This window comes from Barbus barbus (assembly GCF_936440315.1).
Source record: "Barbus barbus genome assembly, chromosome: 30".
Taxonomy (NCBI): domain Eukaryota; kingdom Metazoa; phylum Chordata; class Actinopteri; order Cypriniformes; family Cyprinidae; genus Barbus; species Barbus barbus.
In genome coordinates this window covers 13562811-13580989 of record NC_136758.1, presented here as the reverse complement: position 1 = coordinate 13580989, position 18179 = coordinate 13562811, and the positions used below count along the sequence as shown (strand labels likewise).

The 18179-nt window shown below is 38.3% G+C and overlaps 3 protein-coding genes across 7 annotated transcripts; 2 read left to right on the top strand and 1 right to left on the bottom strand.

Annotated features, from left to right (window-relative positions):
- Window positions 1-641: 641 nt before the first annotated feature.
- Window positions 642-7093, top strand: heatr4 (HEAT repeat containing 4). Of its 2 annotated transcripts, none has more exons than XM_079386739.1 (15): window positions 642-838; window positions 1028-1369; window positions 1466-1554; window positions 1989-2161; window positions 2298-2489; window positions 2763-2906; window positions 3531-3707; window positions 3851-4020; window positions 4572-4676; window positions 4763-4881; window positions 4956-5136; window positions 5243-5312; window positions 6174-6363; window positions 6462-6540; window positions 6687-7093. In XM_079386739.1, exons 2-15 carry the CDS (start codon window positions 1058-1060, stop codon window positions 6777-6779), a joined length of 2094 nt encoding a protein of 697 aa, XP_079242865.1. In that variant the 5' UTR covers window positions 642-838; window positions 1028-1057; the 3' UTR covers window positions 6780-7093. The 2 variants fall into 2 exon arrangements, with proteins under 2 accessions (XP_079242865.1, XP_079242866.1); XM_079386740.1 differs by having other exon boundaries at window positions 696-838; window positions 3866-4020.
- LOC306850829 (HAUS augmin-like complex subunit 2) lies at window positions 6773-14447 on the bottom strand. Of its 3 annotated transcripts, none has more exons than XM_079386745.1 (7): window positions 13993-14447; window positions 8757-8862; window positions 8586-8681; window positions 8163-8232; window positions 7944-8076; window positions 7748-7856; window positions 6773-7530 (listed from the first exon to the last, which is right to left on the bottom strand). In XM_079386745.1, the coding sequence occupies exons 2-7, from the start codon at window positions 8841-8843 to the stop codon at window positions 7417-7419; spliced, it is 609 nt and encodes a 202-aa protein (XP_079242871.1). In that variant the 5' UTR covers window positions 8844-8862; window positions 13993-14447; the 3' UTR covers window positions 6773-7416. The 3 variants fall into 3 exon arrangements, with proteins under 3 accessions (XP_079242871.1, XP_079242869.1, XP_079242870.1); XM_079386743.1 differs by having other exon boundaries at window positions 7022-7530; window positions 8757-8878; window positions 13993-14227; XM_079386744.1 differs by lacking the exon at window positions 13993-14447 and adding an exon at window positions 13954-13978 and having other exon boundaries at window positions 7022-7530.
- LOC306850828 (ADP-ribosylhydrolase ARH3-like) lies at window positions 14392-18162 on the top strand. Of its 2 annotated transcripts, XM_079386742.1 has the most exons (7): window positions 14411-14523; window positions 14607-14925; window positions 15290-15386; window positions 15466-15673; window positions 16551-16738; window positions 17422-17522; window positions 17617-18162. In XM_079386742.1, the coding sequence occupies exons 2-7, from the start codon at window positions 14751-14753 to the stop codon at window positions 17991-17993; spliced, it is 1146 nt and encodes a 381-aa protein (XP_079242868.1). In that variant the 5' UTR covers window positions 14411-14523; window positions 14607-14750; the 3' UTR covers window positions 17994-18162. The 2 variants fall into 2 exon arrangements, with proteins under 2 accessions (XP_079242867.1, XP_079242868.1); XM_079386741.1 differs by having other exon boundaries at window positions 14392-14925.
- Window positions 18163-18179: the final 17 nt, after the last annotated feature.

Here is an 18179-nt window from a genome sequence, read left to right as displayed (position 1 = left end):
AAAATATTAGATGTTACCCCTGTAATAGTGTACTCAATAAGTATATCCATAACATAGAAGATAAATGCACTGTCTGTGATGCTGAAGAGACAATTGTACATCTTTTTTGTGAATGTGTTTGTGTTAAAGCTTTTTGGAATGAGTTATGTACCTATCTCTCAGAAAAAACAAATGCCAAAATATGTATTAACACCTTTAGTATTATTTTTCTCTATCATAATCCAAATTCTCATATTCAGTACGTTGTTAATTTGTTTATGATTCTTGGTAAATTTTTTATTCACAAATGCAAATTTTTGGGTATAAGATCCCGTTACTGTCTATTTTTCTAGTAGACTATAATTCCTATGTTTTGTCTTTGATGGGCATAAAAAACAAAACGTCTTTGAAAAGTCAAAGATTGCTTTCAATGTTTAACCTTGTATAAATTATTATTTTTTTTTTATTTATTTTTTTTCCCCTCTGGCACTTTATTTTCGTGATCTATGTATTTTTGTTGTTGTTGTTGTTATTATTATTTGTTCCTGTTGTTATGTACTTGTTACATTTTCATTTTTGGCATTAATAAAAAAAAAATAAAAAAAAAATTAGTGGATGAATCTTTTTGGTGAACTGATTCAAAATATTTGACTCACTGGGATGAATCAAATCTCCACAGCCGTCGCTCTGCAGCCAAAACAAGCGCGTCTTGTTGCTATGCCAACATTTGAGAACTGCCAGAGCTGTGGTAACTTTACCTTTGTCTGGGAACTGCTTTTCTTTTCTTCTTTGATATAAACGGATTTAAAATATAAAAACTTTTCAGCGTGAGCTCTGACGTGATTTGTGCAGTGTGTCGGTAGGTGAAGTTGCACTTTTTTATTTTTGTATGTATTTTTACTTTTTATTTGTTTATTTATTTTGCACCTTTTCAATGGGTTCTTTTTATGTAACGTTAAAACGGTAGCCAGATATCTTTTGTTTTTAAGCCAGCAGGCTTTAAAAATTAAATAATACATTTCTATTTGATCATCGTTTCCTTTTATAGACGATTTCCCATAAGGCCCCACTGGGAATCATGAATTTACAGCATGTAAAATGGAGACCAGAGCACCACAACAAGCGCAGAGAGGACCGGCTGTACAAACAGCTTCTGAATAATGCAAGCCAGATCCTTTCTTTCTCCAAAGAAGTTATGGACGAGATGGAGGCCATTTCATACAAAAAAGCTGACTTTAGCTGGCTTTTTCATGCCACAGGCCCTTTAGCACCAGTTACCAGATTAAAGAAAATAAAGAGGTATGAGGACAATGAAATATTCTGCAACATCAATCGTTTAACCCAAGAAGAAGGTAGAATTTCAGTACAGACTCCTGCAGTGAACACTAAGGTACCTTTCTTGAGTCTTAGTGATCAAAGCAAGATGCATGATGTGTTTAGAATAACAAATGCGTTCAGGGTGTTGAACTTGCACACCTGTTCGAAGGAATCCTCAACAGAGGTCCAGAGCAGCAGGTGGCAGGAGTTTGCACAAAATAAGATGGGGCAACTATTACAGCTGAGGAAACAACAAAGGTAGGACCATTACTTCATCATTTCTAAATACATCACCCTTAAAGGGATAGTCCACCAAACAAAATATATTCTATTATCATTTACTCAATCTCATGTCATTCCAATCTTGCACGACTTTCTTTCTTCTGTCGAACATAGAAGAAAATGTTTGGAAGAATGTAGGTAACCAAACAGTTTCTGTTCATTTTCCCTTCCATTGTATGGACAAAAATAGTGCAAGTCAATGGGAACCGAAACCGTTTGGTCACCAATATTCGTCTTAATTGTGTTCCACAGGAGAAAATAATGCATACAGGTTTGTAATGACATGCGCGTGAGTAAATGTTGAGTGAATTTTAATTTTTGGGTGGACTATCCTTTAATGGATACACCTACTTAGTCCAAGGCCTAAGCCACACTTATAGATTTTTGTGGTGTCTATCCTTATTCAACAGAATACCAGGTTATGTGCTCTCTCCAGTAAGTACAGATGTGCAGAACCGCTTAAATAAGACAGCAACCACTGTGACCACCAAGCACATTGAGATCCCACAGGCCCCTCGGCTACAGGACATCTTGAATCCACGTGCTGTCTCAAAGAACATCTCTGAACAGGAGATCTTCTCAGGTAGGCTTACACATGTATCTTGAATGTGATTGTTTACTTACAGTTGAAGTACAGTATTAGAATTAAAAATGTCATTGTGACATGGAAAGTCATATGTGCATCAAATATTTACATTTCTGGCTTTCATTTGCTTTAGCAGGAACAGGTAGAGCTGTAAGAGCAGAACAGCGACGGATGGATCAGCCCACCAAAATTGACTATGTCCTCAAGCAGGGTCTCAGACCTCCTGACTTCAGCGGACAGGACCCTGAGATGGCCAAACAGTCTGTGGCTGAACTTTGCACACTTCGCTATGCAGTTGATCAATGGAGGAATGCCTGCAACATCAGTAGGTGTATCTTTTCACAGCTCTGTGTGCTATACCTCTACATATCTTATAATCAACGGTTATATTTAGAGTCTATTAATAACTTCCACTTTTATTAAGTAATACACTTATGAAAAAAAAACATTGTTAACTGAGTTTTGTTAACTATAGATAGATATACAGTATGTGTTATTTGCAGGAAAGCACCTTGGATACCTGCATACATTTTATTGTTTTTGCATCGATTGCTCACATGGAAACCCCTTTTGTAAAATCCTTATTTGTTTCATTTAGAGTTGCCCTTGCAGAGAGTGACCATCAAGGGCCTAAAAAGGGCTCTTAGTGACCCTAATTACCCAGTGCGGTTGGAGGCCATCTTAACTTGTGCATGGGGAGCAATTAATGGACCACAAGAAGAGTTTGACCCAGGCAAAGCAGGTTAATCTGTCAGCTAAAATACCATTTTTCAATGCATACAAAATATATCATAATATAATACAATATAAGTAAGAATTCCTACTTTTATTCAACAAGGATGAATTAAATTAATCAAAAGTAACAGTACAGAATTTACACATATTTCAAATACTGTAAATGTTGTATTTTACTTTCTATTCATCACAACTGTTTTTAACATTGATCAAAATCAGCATATTACAATGATTTTTTTGAAGGATCATGAGACACTGAAGACTGGCGTAATGGCTGCTGAAAATTCAGCTTTGCCATCACAGGAATGAATGACATTTTAAAATATATTCAAATGGAACGCAGTTTTAAATTGTAAAATATTTCACAATATTACTTATTTTACTGTATTTTTTAAATCAAATTAATGCACACACACACACACACATATATATATATATATATATATATATATATACACCTGTATATATATATATATATATATATATATATATATATATATATATATATATATAATATACTGTATATAAAATGCAAACCCTTTTAAAGCAGTAATTGGATAAGGTAGAAAATAAATAAATAATATTATATAATATTACTCAAAAAGTCATAGCTTGTTTCTTCTTTGTTCAGGTCAACATAGTAAGGGATGGAAATTGAAGGCAGATCCTCAGGAGCTGCAGGCGCTCATTGTCTCAGCGCTTGATGACCCAGTGAAGAGAGTTCAGATGGCTGCTGCAGTGTGCCAGTATGCCATGAGGACACCTAACGCTCGCGCCAGAGACATACTACGAAGCACTTTGAAGCAAGGTCTGTCGAAGGATACAATGCCTGGAAACCTAAAACTGTCAATTAAAATAACTGAAATTACTAACAAACATTAATGTCACTGGTAAAGCCGTCTGTTCTACTTAGATGTTGACTCTAAATGACCATCATATGTTATGACTCAGACCCTTCTGGCACAGGTGCAGACAGCTGGGTGGCAGCACAGTGCTTGGCAATAGAAGGTGATACGAGTCAAGCTGTCATACAGAGACTCCTGTCACAGCACTTTCTCAAAGACGCTCCTTCAGATCACGAGCAGTCCATGATGCTTCTCTCCAACATTAGCAGCAAGACTGTGAGTGACTTTCAGTGGTTTTTGAGTAAAATATTATATCATTTATGCATGCACGAGGTAAACTAGTTCATCTTATTCACATAAAATCATTTTTCATACACCACTGTTTAAAAGTTTGGGGTTTGTAAGATTTTTTTTTTTTAAAGAAGTCTCTCATGCTGACCAAGGCCGCATTTATTTGATCAAAAATATAGTAAAAAATACAATATTGAAATATTATTACACTTTAAACATACTTTTTAATGTATTTTAATCAATTTTGAAATGTAATTTATTCCTGTGATGGCAAGGCTGAATTTTCAGCAGTCATTACTCCAGTCTTCAGTGTCACATGATCCTTCAGAAATCATTCTAATATGCTGATTTAGTGCTCAATAAATGTGTTTTATTATCAATGTTGCCAATTAATATTGTTGTGGAAACCATGATTTTTTGAGAATTCTTGGATGAATACAAAGTTCAAAAGAACAGCATTTATTTGAAATAGAAAAAAAATGGTGACATTATAAAATTCTTTCTACTCAAACTTTTGCATGGCTTTTCCCATCCAGACACTAGTGCGCTCTCTTCTGGCAGAAGAGTTAAACAGTCCTAACTGGAGAACACGTGTTCAGGCTTGTACTAGCATTGCACAACTCAGAAGTCCAATAAACAAGGTATCATGTAATTCCAAATTTCAGACAACTATCTACATATCTAACATCTCTAATGGTTGTAGAAAATGCTATTGCTTTTCATGCAGGATCTTTGCAACAAACTGAAATACATGATGTGGAACGACTGGAGCTGTGCCGTCCGTCACGCTGCAGCACTGGCTCTGAGTAAAATGGATGCGGCCAGAGAGATGCACAGTGAGCTGAGGTGACTATCTCTACCCAACAGACATATCAGAGGGTTTGGATTCAGTTCGTTCTTAACACGCAATATCTCCACAGTGCAAAGCTGGAGAAGGGTCCAACTGCTTGGCAGGTGGAAGCGCTGATTTTCATTGGTCAGCTCAATATAATGACACCCAAGCTACTGCCTACTTTTCTGCAGTGCTTTAATGATGACTTTGTGGCTGTGCGCAAACAAGCTTGCTTGACTGCAGCATCTCTAATGATGGATGACCAGTTGGTGAGGAAGTAAAGCACAATAGATCTTTGATGGCATACGGACAATAAAAGACTGTGAAAAAGAAATTGAGGGTTCACTCAAATGATCACATAAAACATGTTCACAGGTCCTGGATCAGCTAATTTACCTGATGCAGAATGATCCATTGTGGGAGGTGAAAGTGGAAGCTATTAATAGTAAGTGTGAAAATAAAAAAAAAATGGTTGAAAATTGATTTATTCTCAGGCCATCCATGATGTAGATGAGTTTGTTTCTTCATCGTGACAGAGACATTTAGCATTACATCACTTGCACGATAGTGGATCTTCTGCAGTAAATGGGTGCCATCAGAATGAGAGTCCAAACTGCTGATAAAAACATGGTTCCATGTGGTTCCAGTCAACCATTGCTTTCAGCGAAAATACGAGTCCTTTATTTATAATATTGCTTTCTCCAGTGAAAACATAATCTCAGCTGAATCGGGAGAGAAATATGCACAGATCAAGCACCGTTTACAAGCAAAAACAGCCCAAAGCAGTTCTAAACAAATGTCAATGGATTTTGATCTGAGAAGACAACAGGCAACTTTTTCAATGGAGGAGACGTTATTATGGATTATGAACAAGTATTTTCACTAGAAGTGATGGTTTAAATTTAAAACATGTTGGACTTGCATTACATGGACTTATATACTTACATTTTTTTTACTACAAACATGCATCTTTTTAATTTACAATAAATTAATTGGTGGACTGTAGTCATGTGGATTACTTATAGATTATTGTGATGTTTTTATCAGATGTTTGACTCTCATTCTGATGGCACCCATTCACTGCAGAGGATCCATTGGTGAACAAGTAATGTAATGCTAAATTTCTCCAAATCTGTTCTGATGGAGAAACAAACTCATCTACAACATGGATGAGCAAATTTCAACAAACATAATTTTTTGGGTGAGCTATTGCTTTAATCAGTTAATGTCCTGCCATTTTGTGTCTAATAATGAATGTTACTGTTTTTATTACTGCATTAAGGAATTATTTATTATATCAATTAAGCTTTAGGGAAAATAGGTTGGATGAACCCAGCTCTCCAGGAGTTGTTGATGTGGGCTTTACACCATGAAGAGGAGCCCAGTGTGCGCATTGCTGCCTGTAAAGCCCTGAGTACTTTAGGTGCAAAGGGTCCAGAGTTACAGCATTTCCTACAGGAGCGTTTTGCACTGGAACCCAACACTGAGGTGCAGAGGTGCGTACTTGGATTAGGACACAGTCGTTATAAGTAAAACATGAAAATCACGAAAGTAAAATTGTTTTTTGAATGTTACTTCAACCATATTTCTTAAGGCACATTGAAAGTCTTCTGAAAAAGCACGGATACAGTCTGAAGGGAAACGAAAGCAAGATTCATGAGATAAAGCTCCAGGTTATTTCCTGTTTATTTTGATTTTATGTTTTGCAATAATTTATTCATTTAAATACTTTTAAGTCATCCTGTGGACCCCTGGTTGAAAACCAGAATGTTTGAACATCACACTAACTGCAAGTTGCTCTTTCTCTCTTGTTCTGTAGGTGGAGCTGTTGTGTACAAAACACATCATTACACAGAAAGTGCTCTTAATGGAAGAGAGGGGAAAGCAGCAAGAGCAAAAATTATTGTGCTGAATTTATGGTTTTATTTGTCATACTATATCAAAAAATATAAAGCCAGAATCAAATCTTTTAAGTTGTTCCACCTAAAAATCATCAACTGCAGTTGCTGACGATCAAGCAATCAGGCTAATAATGTCAAATTGTTTTGATGAATCAAGTATGTCGCTGTTCACTACTTTTTTTTACACTGATGGTATATTAAGGTAACCGCAAAAGGAAAATATACATAGTGCACAAATCATAAAATACATAATGCTGGTTACCAGCAATGAAACTAGATTTTGGTTTCAAATGTGGAACATTTATTTATTATTTAACAAACATACAAAAGAAAAAAGTCACATAAAATGAATCACGTCTCAATATTTACATGTTGTTGCAATACATACGTATGTAATCCATGAATTAAAAACAAATCAAATCGGTTTTCTCTAATGTGCCTATGTCAGCAACCAGTAGATACACAAAATACAGACAATATGAAACAAATCATGAATGTTATATAGTTTAAAATACACATACAGAATACAAAAAAATGTATACTAAATTAGTTATTGATCTTTAGTTTTTTTTTTATTAATTTTTTTATTCACTAGTATCCCGAACAAATGGTAGGTGTCATTATATTTGAATATTCTGAAATTCTTAATCAACTGGACATGTGTTTAATGTTGGTGTGCAGATGGCCTCGTCGTTTAAGAACTTGCTTGTACAGGTTTTCGACTTCAGTGCCCTGAGCCAGCAGTTGATTTATGGCACTGTTCTGATGGGGAGGAGTAACAGAAATAACCGTTAGAATATGCATTTACATTATAAACATGACAGGTTTGCTAGAATAAAGGTAAATCACATATAGACACTGGGTTCAAAGCATAACACATTTATATGAACATTTAACCACAGCAGGTCTATATATTTTAAGTTCTAACAAGCATAATGTTGTTTATTCAAAAAACATATACATATATACACACACTTACCAAATTACTCAGATAACTGTCAGTTTTTGGAATTGCTTGAACCATGTTAATTTTCACTTCCAAGTTCTGAATGAACTCCACCACCATCCCCATAAGCTCTACCACATATCTGTACATAGAGTCATAAACTGTAATCAATACTGTTATTCAATACAATTAAAAAACACCTTTGAGTGGCATATTAAATGCATCTGACCTGTGAAGATCAGCATGAATGGGCAGGTTCTGCTGACAAAGTGGCTTTGTGAGTCTCTCTCGTAGGACTGTCTGTTCTCGCAACACATCCTGAAGGTGGGATGTGAACTGTTGCAAGGAAGCAAACCTTTGACCTTACAACGAAACAGTCAGTAAAATTAGTCTTCTAGTATATCAGTTTTGTGAACCAAATGTGTATGATGCCATTTACAGCACTTACTGAGGTAATGAGTGTGAGTGACGTCTGCACTGTCTCTTTCCAGCTTCAGCAGCTCTAAATCTAACTTAGCCTTGAGCGAGTGGATGACGGAAAGAAAAATATGTCAAGGGATAGTTCACTCAAAAATGTAAAATTCTTTCATTACTTACTCACCCCCAAGTTGATAGTAGCCATTGACTTTCATAGTATTTTTTCTTCCATAGTGTAGATGTCAATGGCTACCGTCAACTGTTTGGTTACCAACATTCTTCAAAATATTTTATTTTTTGTTCAACAGAAGAAAGAAACTCATAGGTTTGGAATAACTTGAGGGTGAGTAGCTAAATAATAACAGAATTTTCATTTCTGCATGAACAATCCCTTTAAGGTTTGTAAATCAGAAAAATATTAAGTGGTGACAAAAATATTAAGTTTGTTTACAACCTGATCAAGATCATGTCTAATTCTGTTCAGCTGCTCAGCTTCAAGTAAAGATGTGGAAAAGACTTCTGAATCCTGTGGGCGAGCATCAAGCTCCTCCTTGACACAAATAACACAAATGCTTAACGTTATCCATCATAACAGTTTAAAATCTCAAAATGAAACGTTGTTTACCTGTGTCATGGTGCCTGATGTTACACATCTGGCTAAAATCTTAGCAGCAGGTGTCACTGTATAGATAATGGGGTCCCAGGGATTCATAACAAGGGTGTTTCCAGACCTGATGGCAATTAAGCCTAAAAAATTAGTGTTTCTTCAGCTATAGGCATTATCAAGTTTCAAGTTAAGTTTACTTTATTTATATAGCACATTTAAAACAGCCACGAGACTGACCAAAGTGCTTCACAAAAGATACAGCATCATAAAAGTAATTAAAACAAGCAAACAGATTAAAACAAAGAACCCGAATAAAACACTGCCAGAAAAATTATAATAGGCAGGAATATAAACCTAATAAGCCAAGGAAAACAGATGGGTTTTTAAATGGTCAAACTCGGGGCCATTCGAATTTCCACTGGCAGGTCCTTCCAGAGACGAGGACCAATTACCGAGAAGGCACGGTCACCTCTACGTTTAAGTCTGGAATGTGGAATTAAAAGAAGACTCTGGTCACCAGATCTTAAGCTTCTTGAGGGGATATACTGATGCAACAGTTCAGATAGGTAGCCGGGTGCTTGATTGTGCAAAGATTTAAAAACAAATAGTACAATTTTAAAATGTATTCTAAATTGAACTGGCAACCAATGAAGGGCCTTTAAGAGTGGAGTAGCGTGATCCCTTTTTTTCTTTTTCAAAAGAAATCTTGAGGCAGCACTTTGGATCAACTGAAGACGGGCAATTTGGGCTTTAGAAATGCCACAGTATAACGAATTACAATAATCAAGACGTGACGTGATAAAAGCATGCACCGCCATCTCCAAAGTCTTATCAGTAAGTAAATGTTTCATTTTTGCAAGTATACGGAGCTGACGAAAACTGGACCCAATTACTGTAGAAATTTGTTTGTCGAATTTTAATGAGTCATCCAAGATAACGCCCAGATTCTGTACCTGCGGGGACCTAAAAGCCGATAGGGATCCCAAGTCAAAATTAAATGCTTTCATATGTTCTGAAGGGCCAAAAGCAATTACTTCAGTTTTCTCCTTATTTAAGGATAAAAAATTGATAACCAGGATTTAACCTCATCTAAACAGGATGAAAGAGCAGTCATGGCCAGTGGATCATTTTTTCTAAAAGGTAAATATATTTGAGTATCATCGGCATAAAAGTGAAATGACACTCCCATGTTTTCTAAAGATAGATCCCAGAGGTAGCATATATAATGAAAATAGAGAGGGGGCCAAAATCGAGCCTTGCGGAAGGCCACAGGGGAGAGAAGCAGTGGAAGATAAAAATTCTCCTAACCTAACCACAAATTTCCTGTCAGATAAAAATGACTGGAACCACTTTAGAACTGTGCCAGAGAGACCCACCCAAGATTTCAGTCTATTACAGTCTAATACAGAATGGTTAATGCTTTTGTTTACACAACAGTAAAGAACGCTTACAAGGCTGTACCCCTCAAACTTGCCAAACCGGTTCAAAAACTCATCAGAATTTGGCCAAATGATGCTACCTCAACACTACTGGACTGCTTTCGGTGCACAGACTGGAACATGCTTAAAGAGGCAGCCACCTACAACAACCACACAGACCTGCATGAGTACACTGAAACTGTGACTGCTTACATCAAAAAGTGTATTGATGATGTGACAGTCACCAAGACCATCACCAAACGTGCAAACCAGAAGCCATGGATGACAGCAGAGGTTCGTGGGCTGCTAAAGACCAGAGATGAAGCATTCAGATCAGGAGATAAAGCAGCCCTCAAAACAGCAAGAGCCAATCTGTCCTGTGGCATCAAAAATGCAAAACGGTCATATGCTCAAAAAATCAACAATCACTTCACAGACAGCAGAGACACACGGAGCCTGTGGCAAGCCATTCAGACCATCACTGACTACAAGCCCCCGCCACAGGCCTGTGATGATGACACATCCCTCCCCGATGCACTCAACCACTTTTATTCACGGTTTGAAATGCAGAATGACACACCTGCACAAAAACTGCCCACACCTCCCAACGACCGGGCGCTCTGTCTGTCTCCAGCCGACGTAAGGAAGACCCTATCTAGGATTAACCCACGCAAGGCTGCGGGTCCTGACAACATACCTGGCCGTGTTCTGAGAGACTGTGCTGCACAGCTGACAGATGTCCTAACAGATATCTTCAACACCTCGCTGAGCCAGGCAGTCGTTCCCACTTGTCTCAAATCCACAACAATCATACCGGTACCAAAGAAATCACCTGTGTCCTGTCCAGTGTTGAGGAAAGTTACTTTTAAAAGTAATGCATTACAATATTGCGTTACTCCCTAAAAAACTAATTACGTTACTTAGCTACTTTTTATGGAAAGTAATGCGTTACGTTAATTTTGCGTTACTTTTTAAATATGAGCAGGGCTTGATTGTTTTTAATACAAGAAGTTCTAAACATAGCAAATGTAAAAGCCCTTTCACAGCAAAAAGTGAAATGAATGAACCTCAGGCTGAAGGAAAAGCAAATTCATGTCTGTAAAGAAGAACGCAGGAGAAGAGGGTTCAACACTCTTCAGCAATAAAAAAAATGAAGCACAATTGTTAGTTTATCTAAAGTCATTTTTGCTTAGTATGGTTGAACTAGATCATCAAAGTTTAGAAGAGACATTGGTTAATAAACTGGTATTAGATACATTTGTGTTGTTTAACATTTAATTATTGCAGGTTTGTGTCATATTCTGAGTTTGCATTTCACTGTTTTAATTCATTTTGATGAATACTAAATCAGTTTTTTTGCGAGTGGGATGAATTAATGCATTCACATTTAGTCTAGAACTACAGTAACAGCATGTTCACACAGCGCACTGTCAGTCAATAAATGGGAAAAAAGTAACTGGCGTTACTTTTTTGAAAAAGTAACTCCGATATTTTCTTGTAAATTAAAAAGTAATGCGTTACTTTACTAGTTACTTGAAAAAAGTTATATTATTACGTAACTTGCGTTACTTGTAATGCGTTACCCCCAACACTGGTCCTGTCTAAATGACTACCGTCACATAGCACTGACTCCAATCAAGTGCTTTGAGAGGTTAGTCATGCACAACATCAAAACCTCCCCAACACACTCGACCCGCTCCAGTTTGCATACCGTCCAAACCGCTCTACGGACGATGCAATTTCCTCCACCCTCCACCTGGCTCTTACCCACCTAGAAAATAAAGACTCCTATGTTAGAATGCTGTTCATTGACTTCAGCTCGGCATTCAACACTATAATCCCACAACAGCTCATAAATAAACTAAACCTGCTGGGCCTTAACAATTCCCTGTGTAATTGGATCCTGGACTTTCTAACCGGAAGACCTCAGTAAGTCCGTGTCGGCCACAACACCTCGAGCACTACCACACTGAGCACAGGTGCCCCACAAGGCTGTGTGCTCAGCCCGCTGCTCTTCACACTGCTGACCCACGACTGCACTGCCAAGTTCAGCTCCAACCACATCATCAAGTTTGCTGATGACACAACAGTGGTAGGTCTCATCAGCAACAACGATGAAACGCACTACAGAGAGGAAGTGGCACAGCTGGCTGAATGGTGTGGCACAAACAATCTGTCCCTCAATGTGGAGAAGACAAAGGAGGTTGTGATGGACTTCAGGAGAAACTCCGTTGACCACCCCCCACTGACCATCGACAGCTCGACTGTGGAGAGAGTCAGCAGCACTAAATTCCTGGGGGTGCACATCACAGAGGATCTCACCTGAACCACCAACACCATGTCACTCTCCAAAAAGGCACAACAGCGCCTACACTTTCTCCGCCGGCTGAAAAGAGCAAGTCTCCCTCCACCCATCCTCACCACATTCTACAGAGGCACCATTGAGAGTGTGCTGACCAGCTGCATCACTGTCTGGTACGGGAACTGCAGTGCTGCTGACCGCAAGACCCTCCAGCGGACAGTGAACACAGCTGCAAAGATCATCGGTGCCCCTCTCCCCTCCATCCTGGACATTTTCCTTACACGATGCTCCAGCAAAACCAACAGCATCGTGAAGGACTCCACCCATCCCTCCCACAGTCTCTTCCAGCTCCTACCATCAGGAAGACGGTATCGGAGCATCAGAGCCCGCTCCGCCAGACTGCTCAACAGCTTTTTCCACCAGGCTGTGAGAGCCCTGAACTCAAACCACCCCGCCCCCCTCTGAAACCCCATGCAAACCCCTACCTCCTGAAACATGGACCACCCCGCCCCCCCTCTGAAACCCCATGCAAACCCCTACCTCCTGAAACATGGACCACCCCCCACCCCTTCTGAAACCCCATGCAAACCCCTACCTCCTGAAACATGGACCACCCCCCACCCCTTCTGAAACCCCATGCAAACCCCTACCTCCTGAAACATGGACCACCCCCCACCCCTTCTGAAACCCCATGCAAACCCCTACCTCCTGAAACATGGACCACCCCCACACCAAACAAACCCCCCTCCCCCAACCCCACCACGCCAAAGAAAAAACTGTATGTAACTTTTTTGTGCAATTCGAAGTGTACTAGACACAGGTGAGTGGGCCTGTACAAACCACCTGTAGTAACACACCATCAGGAGTGTCTATGCGCACTAGACACTTTACACACACTGCTGCGTGTACACAATCCCACAAAAGACTCAGCAATATATGTATGTTTACATGCTCATGCACTACAAATCATCCTGCACTGTTCCCCAACCAGCTGCTTGACTCAAAATGTTTCTCTTTGCACGTGTACAGTATTTGTGAAGCATTCGTATACTTTTTTTAGTTTGTATAGGGTAAATATGTATATATAGTGTTAGTGTATACTTATAGTTAAATCTGTCAGTAGGTTAGTAGTGTATAGGTTTATAGTGTTTTTACTTCATTGTTGTATGTCTGTATTTATGTATCAGCGTGGTCCTGCGAGGCACGTGTAGCGGAATGACAATAAACCTCAACTTGACTTGATCATGTCGAAGGCCTTTTTTAAAATTAAAGCTAACAGATTACAACTTATTTTCATATACACGCCCTAGGAGCTCCTAGGGCAAATAGTCATATAATAGTTAAAAAAATATGGGAGGGGAATAAAAATATTATTTTTCAATGGTGTAACTCAGTGTTAGCCCACAATACTTGTATTTCCCCGAGAAACCTTGCGAACTCTCAGTAATTTACTTTGCTTGTTGCTCTGTAATATTCATAAAAATGCTACACTGACTGTTGCTGCGTGAGTTATGTGTTTCAAGGTATTACTTACCGTTATTGAATGAGATGTCCTCGACCGTCTGATTTTGATAAATAAAACGTCTGTGTTTCAATTTCAATCTACCGCCTCTTCCTCTCTTGAACATTAGCACAGCTGCGCGAACGTATTAGATATCGTAAACATGTGCATATATTCGCACAGTTCTCATCGTTATCCTGAATACAGTAAGCATATGATATACAGATCATAGAAAGTGTAGCGTGACGCGCAATGCAACTTCCTCTTTATTATACATTCTCAGATCCGCAGATTCCCAAATAACCACAAATATAAATTCTGCACAATAAATCAGTTATAACCAAATAACAAAGTATATATCAATTGTTTATGACGGTTTTATATGTATAATTCAAATAATTTCTGAATGTAGAGTTTGTTGAATCAGCAGGCGTAAAAACATAGATCGCTTACTTCAACAGCGGCGCGACATAGCTGTTTACAAAGGTCTGCGCAGCGGATCTCTCATTAAATAACGAAATAAATACATTAAATAAAAAGAAACAAACGTTTCAGCAAAGTTAGGTAAAGTCATTTTAGTGAATTGCTCGAAATTATATTATATTCGCGAATTCCTTGCTAAATCGTGATGCGTATATATTTGACAGGTTGCGGTAAGGAGCGGGTCACACAATGACGACAGTTCTCCAGCGTAACAAACCCCAGATATCACTGTGCTAGATTCATATTAGGTCCGTCTGAAACGATTTCTCCAGTGCAGCTCGTGTTTACATTAAGATACAGCCAGAGAAATGTCGGCTGCGGCGCGTGTAGCAGCGCCCGTGATGCTGTCCCGGTTCCGCGGGGCTCTGGTGGGCTCGGTGTTGGGCGACTGTATAGGCGGTGAGTTTGAAGGCGCTATGGATGTGCCTTTAGATCGAGTCCTTCAGCATCTCAGCGCTCTGGAGGATGAAACACGGGGCGATGGTGAGTATTTCCCTGTTTTATGATTATACAATGAACACATTTAACGTTACTTAGTTTGTCATCTCTGAGATCGCTATGGTATTAGGCCATAACAGTCTTACTGAAATGAAATATCACACTTTTGCTTGTCCTAGTCTTTATTAACCCTCTGGTATTCACATTTCTCAGTAGCATTTTTTGTGACATGAATGTTCTATATTTTGTTTCAATGATATTTATACTGTAATATTTGAGGGGATTTCATGGTACCAGGCAACATTCACCTCTAAATGATGCACCATTTTTGCTATATAAAAAGAATGCATTTTTTGTACAAACAATTTTGACTATGAATATTGTTGTTTCTTAATTACATTTTTCCCAGGAATTCTTCAGTACAGCGATGACACAGCCATGATGCGATGCGTTGCAGATTCACTCCTCACCAGGATGGCGTTTGATGAACGAGACATGGCTCGAAGGTATGTTATCATTGGAAATGGCTAAAAGAGCCCTTTTAAGCAAGTATTGGATTTTCCTGATCATCTTACTTGATTCCAGATTTGCAAAGGAGTATAACCTTGCTCCGGGGCGAGGTTACGGCTCAGGTGTCATACAGGTACTGCGGAAGCTTGCATCGCCACATCTGAAGGACGTCTTCCAGCCGGCACAGGCTCAGTTTGGCGGCCGCGGTTCTTTTGGAAATGGAGGTGCCATGAGAGCGGCACCCTTTGCCCTTGCCTTCAAAAGTCGTACTGATGTCTGCAGGGTAAATAGTCATCTGATTGTCGAATCTAAGCTAGTAGCATTCTGGACTTCAAACACATTTTTGACATTTTGAATTGGTCATAAAAAGACTGAAGTGCAGCCAGCAATAGCTTTAGACTTTATATAATGAGGATTCATATAAATGGTTCTCAACCTGTGGCCTCAAGATGCCTTAAACATCTTTAAATTAATAAATTATTATTCATATATTAAATTAATATATTAAAACAAGAATTAACTCCGATCTATTTAAAAATGCTAAAAACACAAATCTACATGTAAAGTGAATCATAATGTTTTCTTAATTATTTTTACTGAAGAACATACAGTTCTCTAATTTTTGGTTTTGTTATGCTGGTTGAAAGTCTCTTCACATCCCGACAGCAATTAATAAGTTACGTGGTCTATATGTATTATATCATCTTTGGAAGGCGTAGGACCATACAATGTTCGACCAATCAGATTCTTCGGTCCGATCATTATGATAACCGTTAATTTGCACCATGTTCACGCAGACATGATATGTCAACAGCACATTCAATTATGCTGTTGCAGATCGAGCAAGAATGTAAGGCATTATTATTGTAATATTATGTGCTTTGTCTCACCGGTGAATGAGACATGAGTTAATCTGACAGCGTTGCATTCAGTTCTCCACCAACGCTGTCTCTCATTGTGTCACTGGTGAACCTTTGGTCTACCTGTGCACGTTCATGTGTTTTGGTGGAGTCATGATTATGCAGGGAAGGTGGGATCTTGATTTCAAATCTAGCTTGCTATTGCTAGCCTTTCTGAAATGGCCTACCCTACCTTTAATTTGAAAGGCTAATTTGGACTGTCCCAGGCTAACATTCTGTCCTTCCATTTGCTTTTGGCAGTACTCTCGGCTTGGCGCAATGTTAACACACTCATGCTCTTTGGGCTACAATGGGGCAATGTTGCAGGCCCTTGCTGTCCATCTGTCTCTCCAAGGTGCTTTGGCTCTGCCAAAAGAATTCATCAACAAACTGATATCAGAAATGGAGGAGATGGAAAAAAATGAAACAGCCCAACTTGATGCTAAAGCGTAAGTGAACTCATGAAAGAACAAATTTCAGCTGTGTTTCTTAAAAGGATAGTTTATTCAAAAACAAAAAGTATGTCATTTACTCACCCTTATGTTGTTCCAAACCTAAATGACTTTCTTTCTTCAGTAGAAGATATTTTGTTCAATGTTTAAAACGTTTGTTGTCGTTGTTGTTTTTTGTCCATGCAGTGTTGTTATCATTAACTAAAACTATTAAAAAAAATTAAAATAGCTATTTGAAAATAGTATGAAAAATTAAGAACTCCAACCTAAGAATTAGTAATTACTAAATAATAAAAATTCAAATAATTAAAGCTAAATAATACAAATAAATAAATAATAAAAAGGCCCAAATTAAAATTACCAAACAAAAAAAACACAAAAACTTCAAATACAATTATGAACATTTAACATTATATGAAAATATAAACATTTATTAAAAATATTATTATAATAATAAAGTATTATAATAAATACTATAATGGTATACAAATAAAACTAAATTAACACCGTCCAAATGATATTGGACCCCACTGATTTTAATTTTATGGACAAACATTTGTATGGACTATAGAGTTCCACAGAAGATAAAACAGGTTTGAAGCAACTGTAAATTCTGACAGAATTTGTATTTATCTGTTCTACTCTTTATGGATTCTAAGCCACTTTGTTTTATTCCACAGACTCAATTTATCAGATTTCCCATATTGCTCACGATTGCACAGAGTGAAAGAACTTATGGACAGAAACGGTGTGAGCATTGAGGAGGTCATATCTGAACTGGGTTAGTGTTGATTACTATTGATTAGTGTTGATCTGATCATTTATAAATGCATTATGATGTTTTTCTTGAAGTTAATACTCTTTCTTTGTATTAGGGAATGGCATTGCTGCCTTACAGTCTGTGCCCACCGCCATCTTCTGCGTTCTGCATTGTTTGGAGCCCCGGGATGGGTTGCCAGAGCGATTTGGAGGACTGGAGAGGACAATAGCCTACAGCTTGGCTCTGGGTGGTGACACTGACACCATTGCTTGCATGGCAGGGGCAATCGCAGGGGCACATTATGGCATTGACTCCATTCCCCAGAGCTGGCAGAAGAGCTGCGAAGGGGTGGAGGAGGCAGATGATTTAGCGAGACGTTTGTATGATCTTTACTGCCTTCCACAGTTTGAAGAGGACAGGGGGACATCAAGCTTCGAGTACAATCAACCGCATACACACACCAGTAATCAGCACACTGCAAAAACTGACTGACCCAATACATGGCCATATGCAACATGCAACCACACATAAGTGAAACTTTACCTGGCACACAGTGTCAAATGCACTTGCTAATATACCATCATCTATGTTTATAAAAATGTGAAACTTCTTGTGCAAAATGTTTACAATAAAAGGAACAAAATGGTACCATTTTATTGGTAATTATCTTGTTTTGTC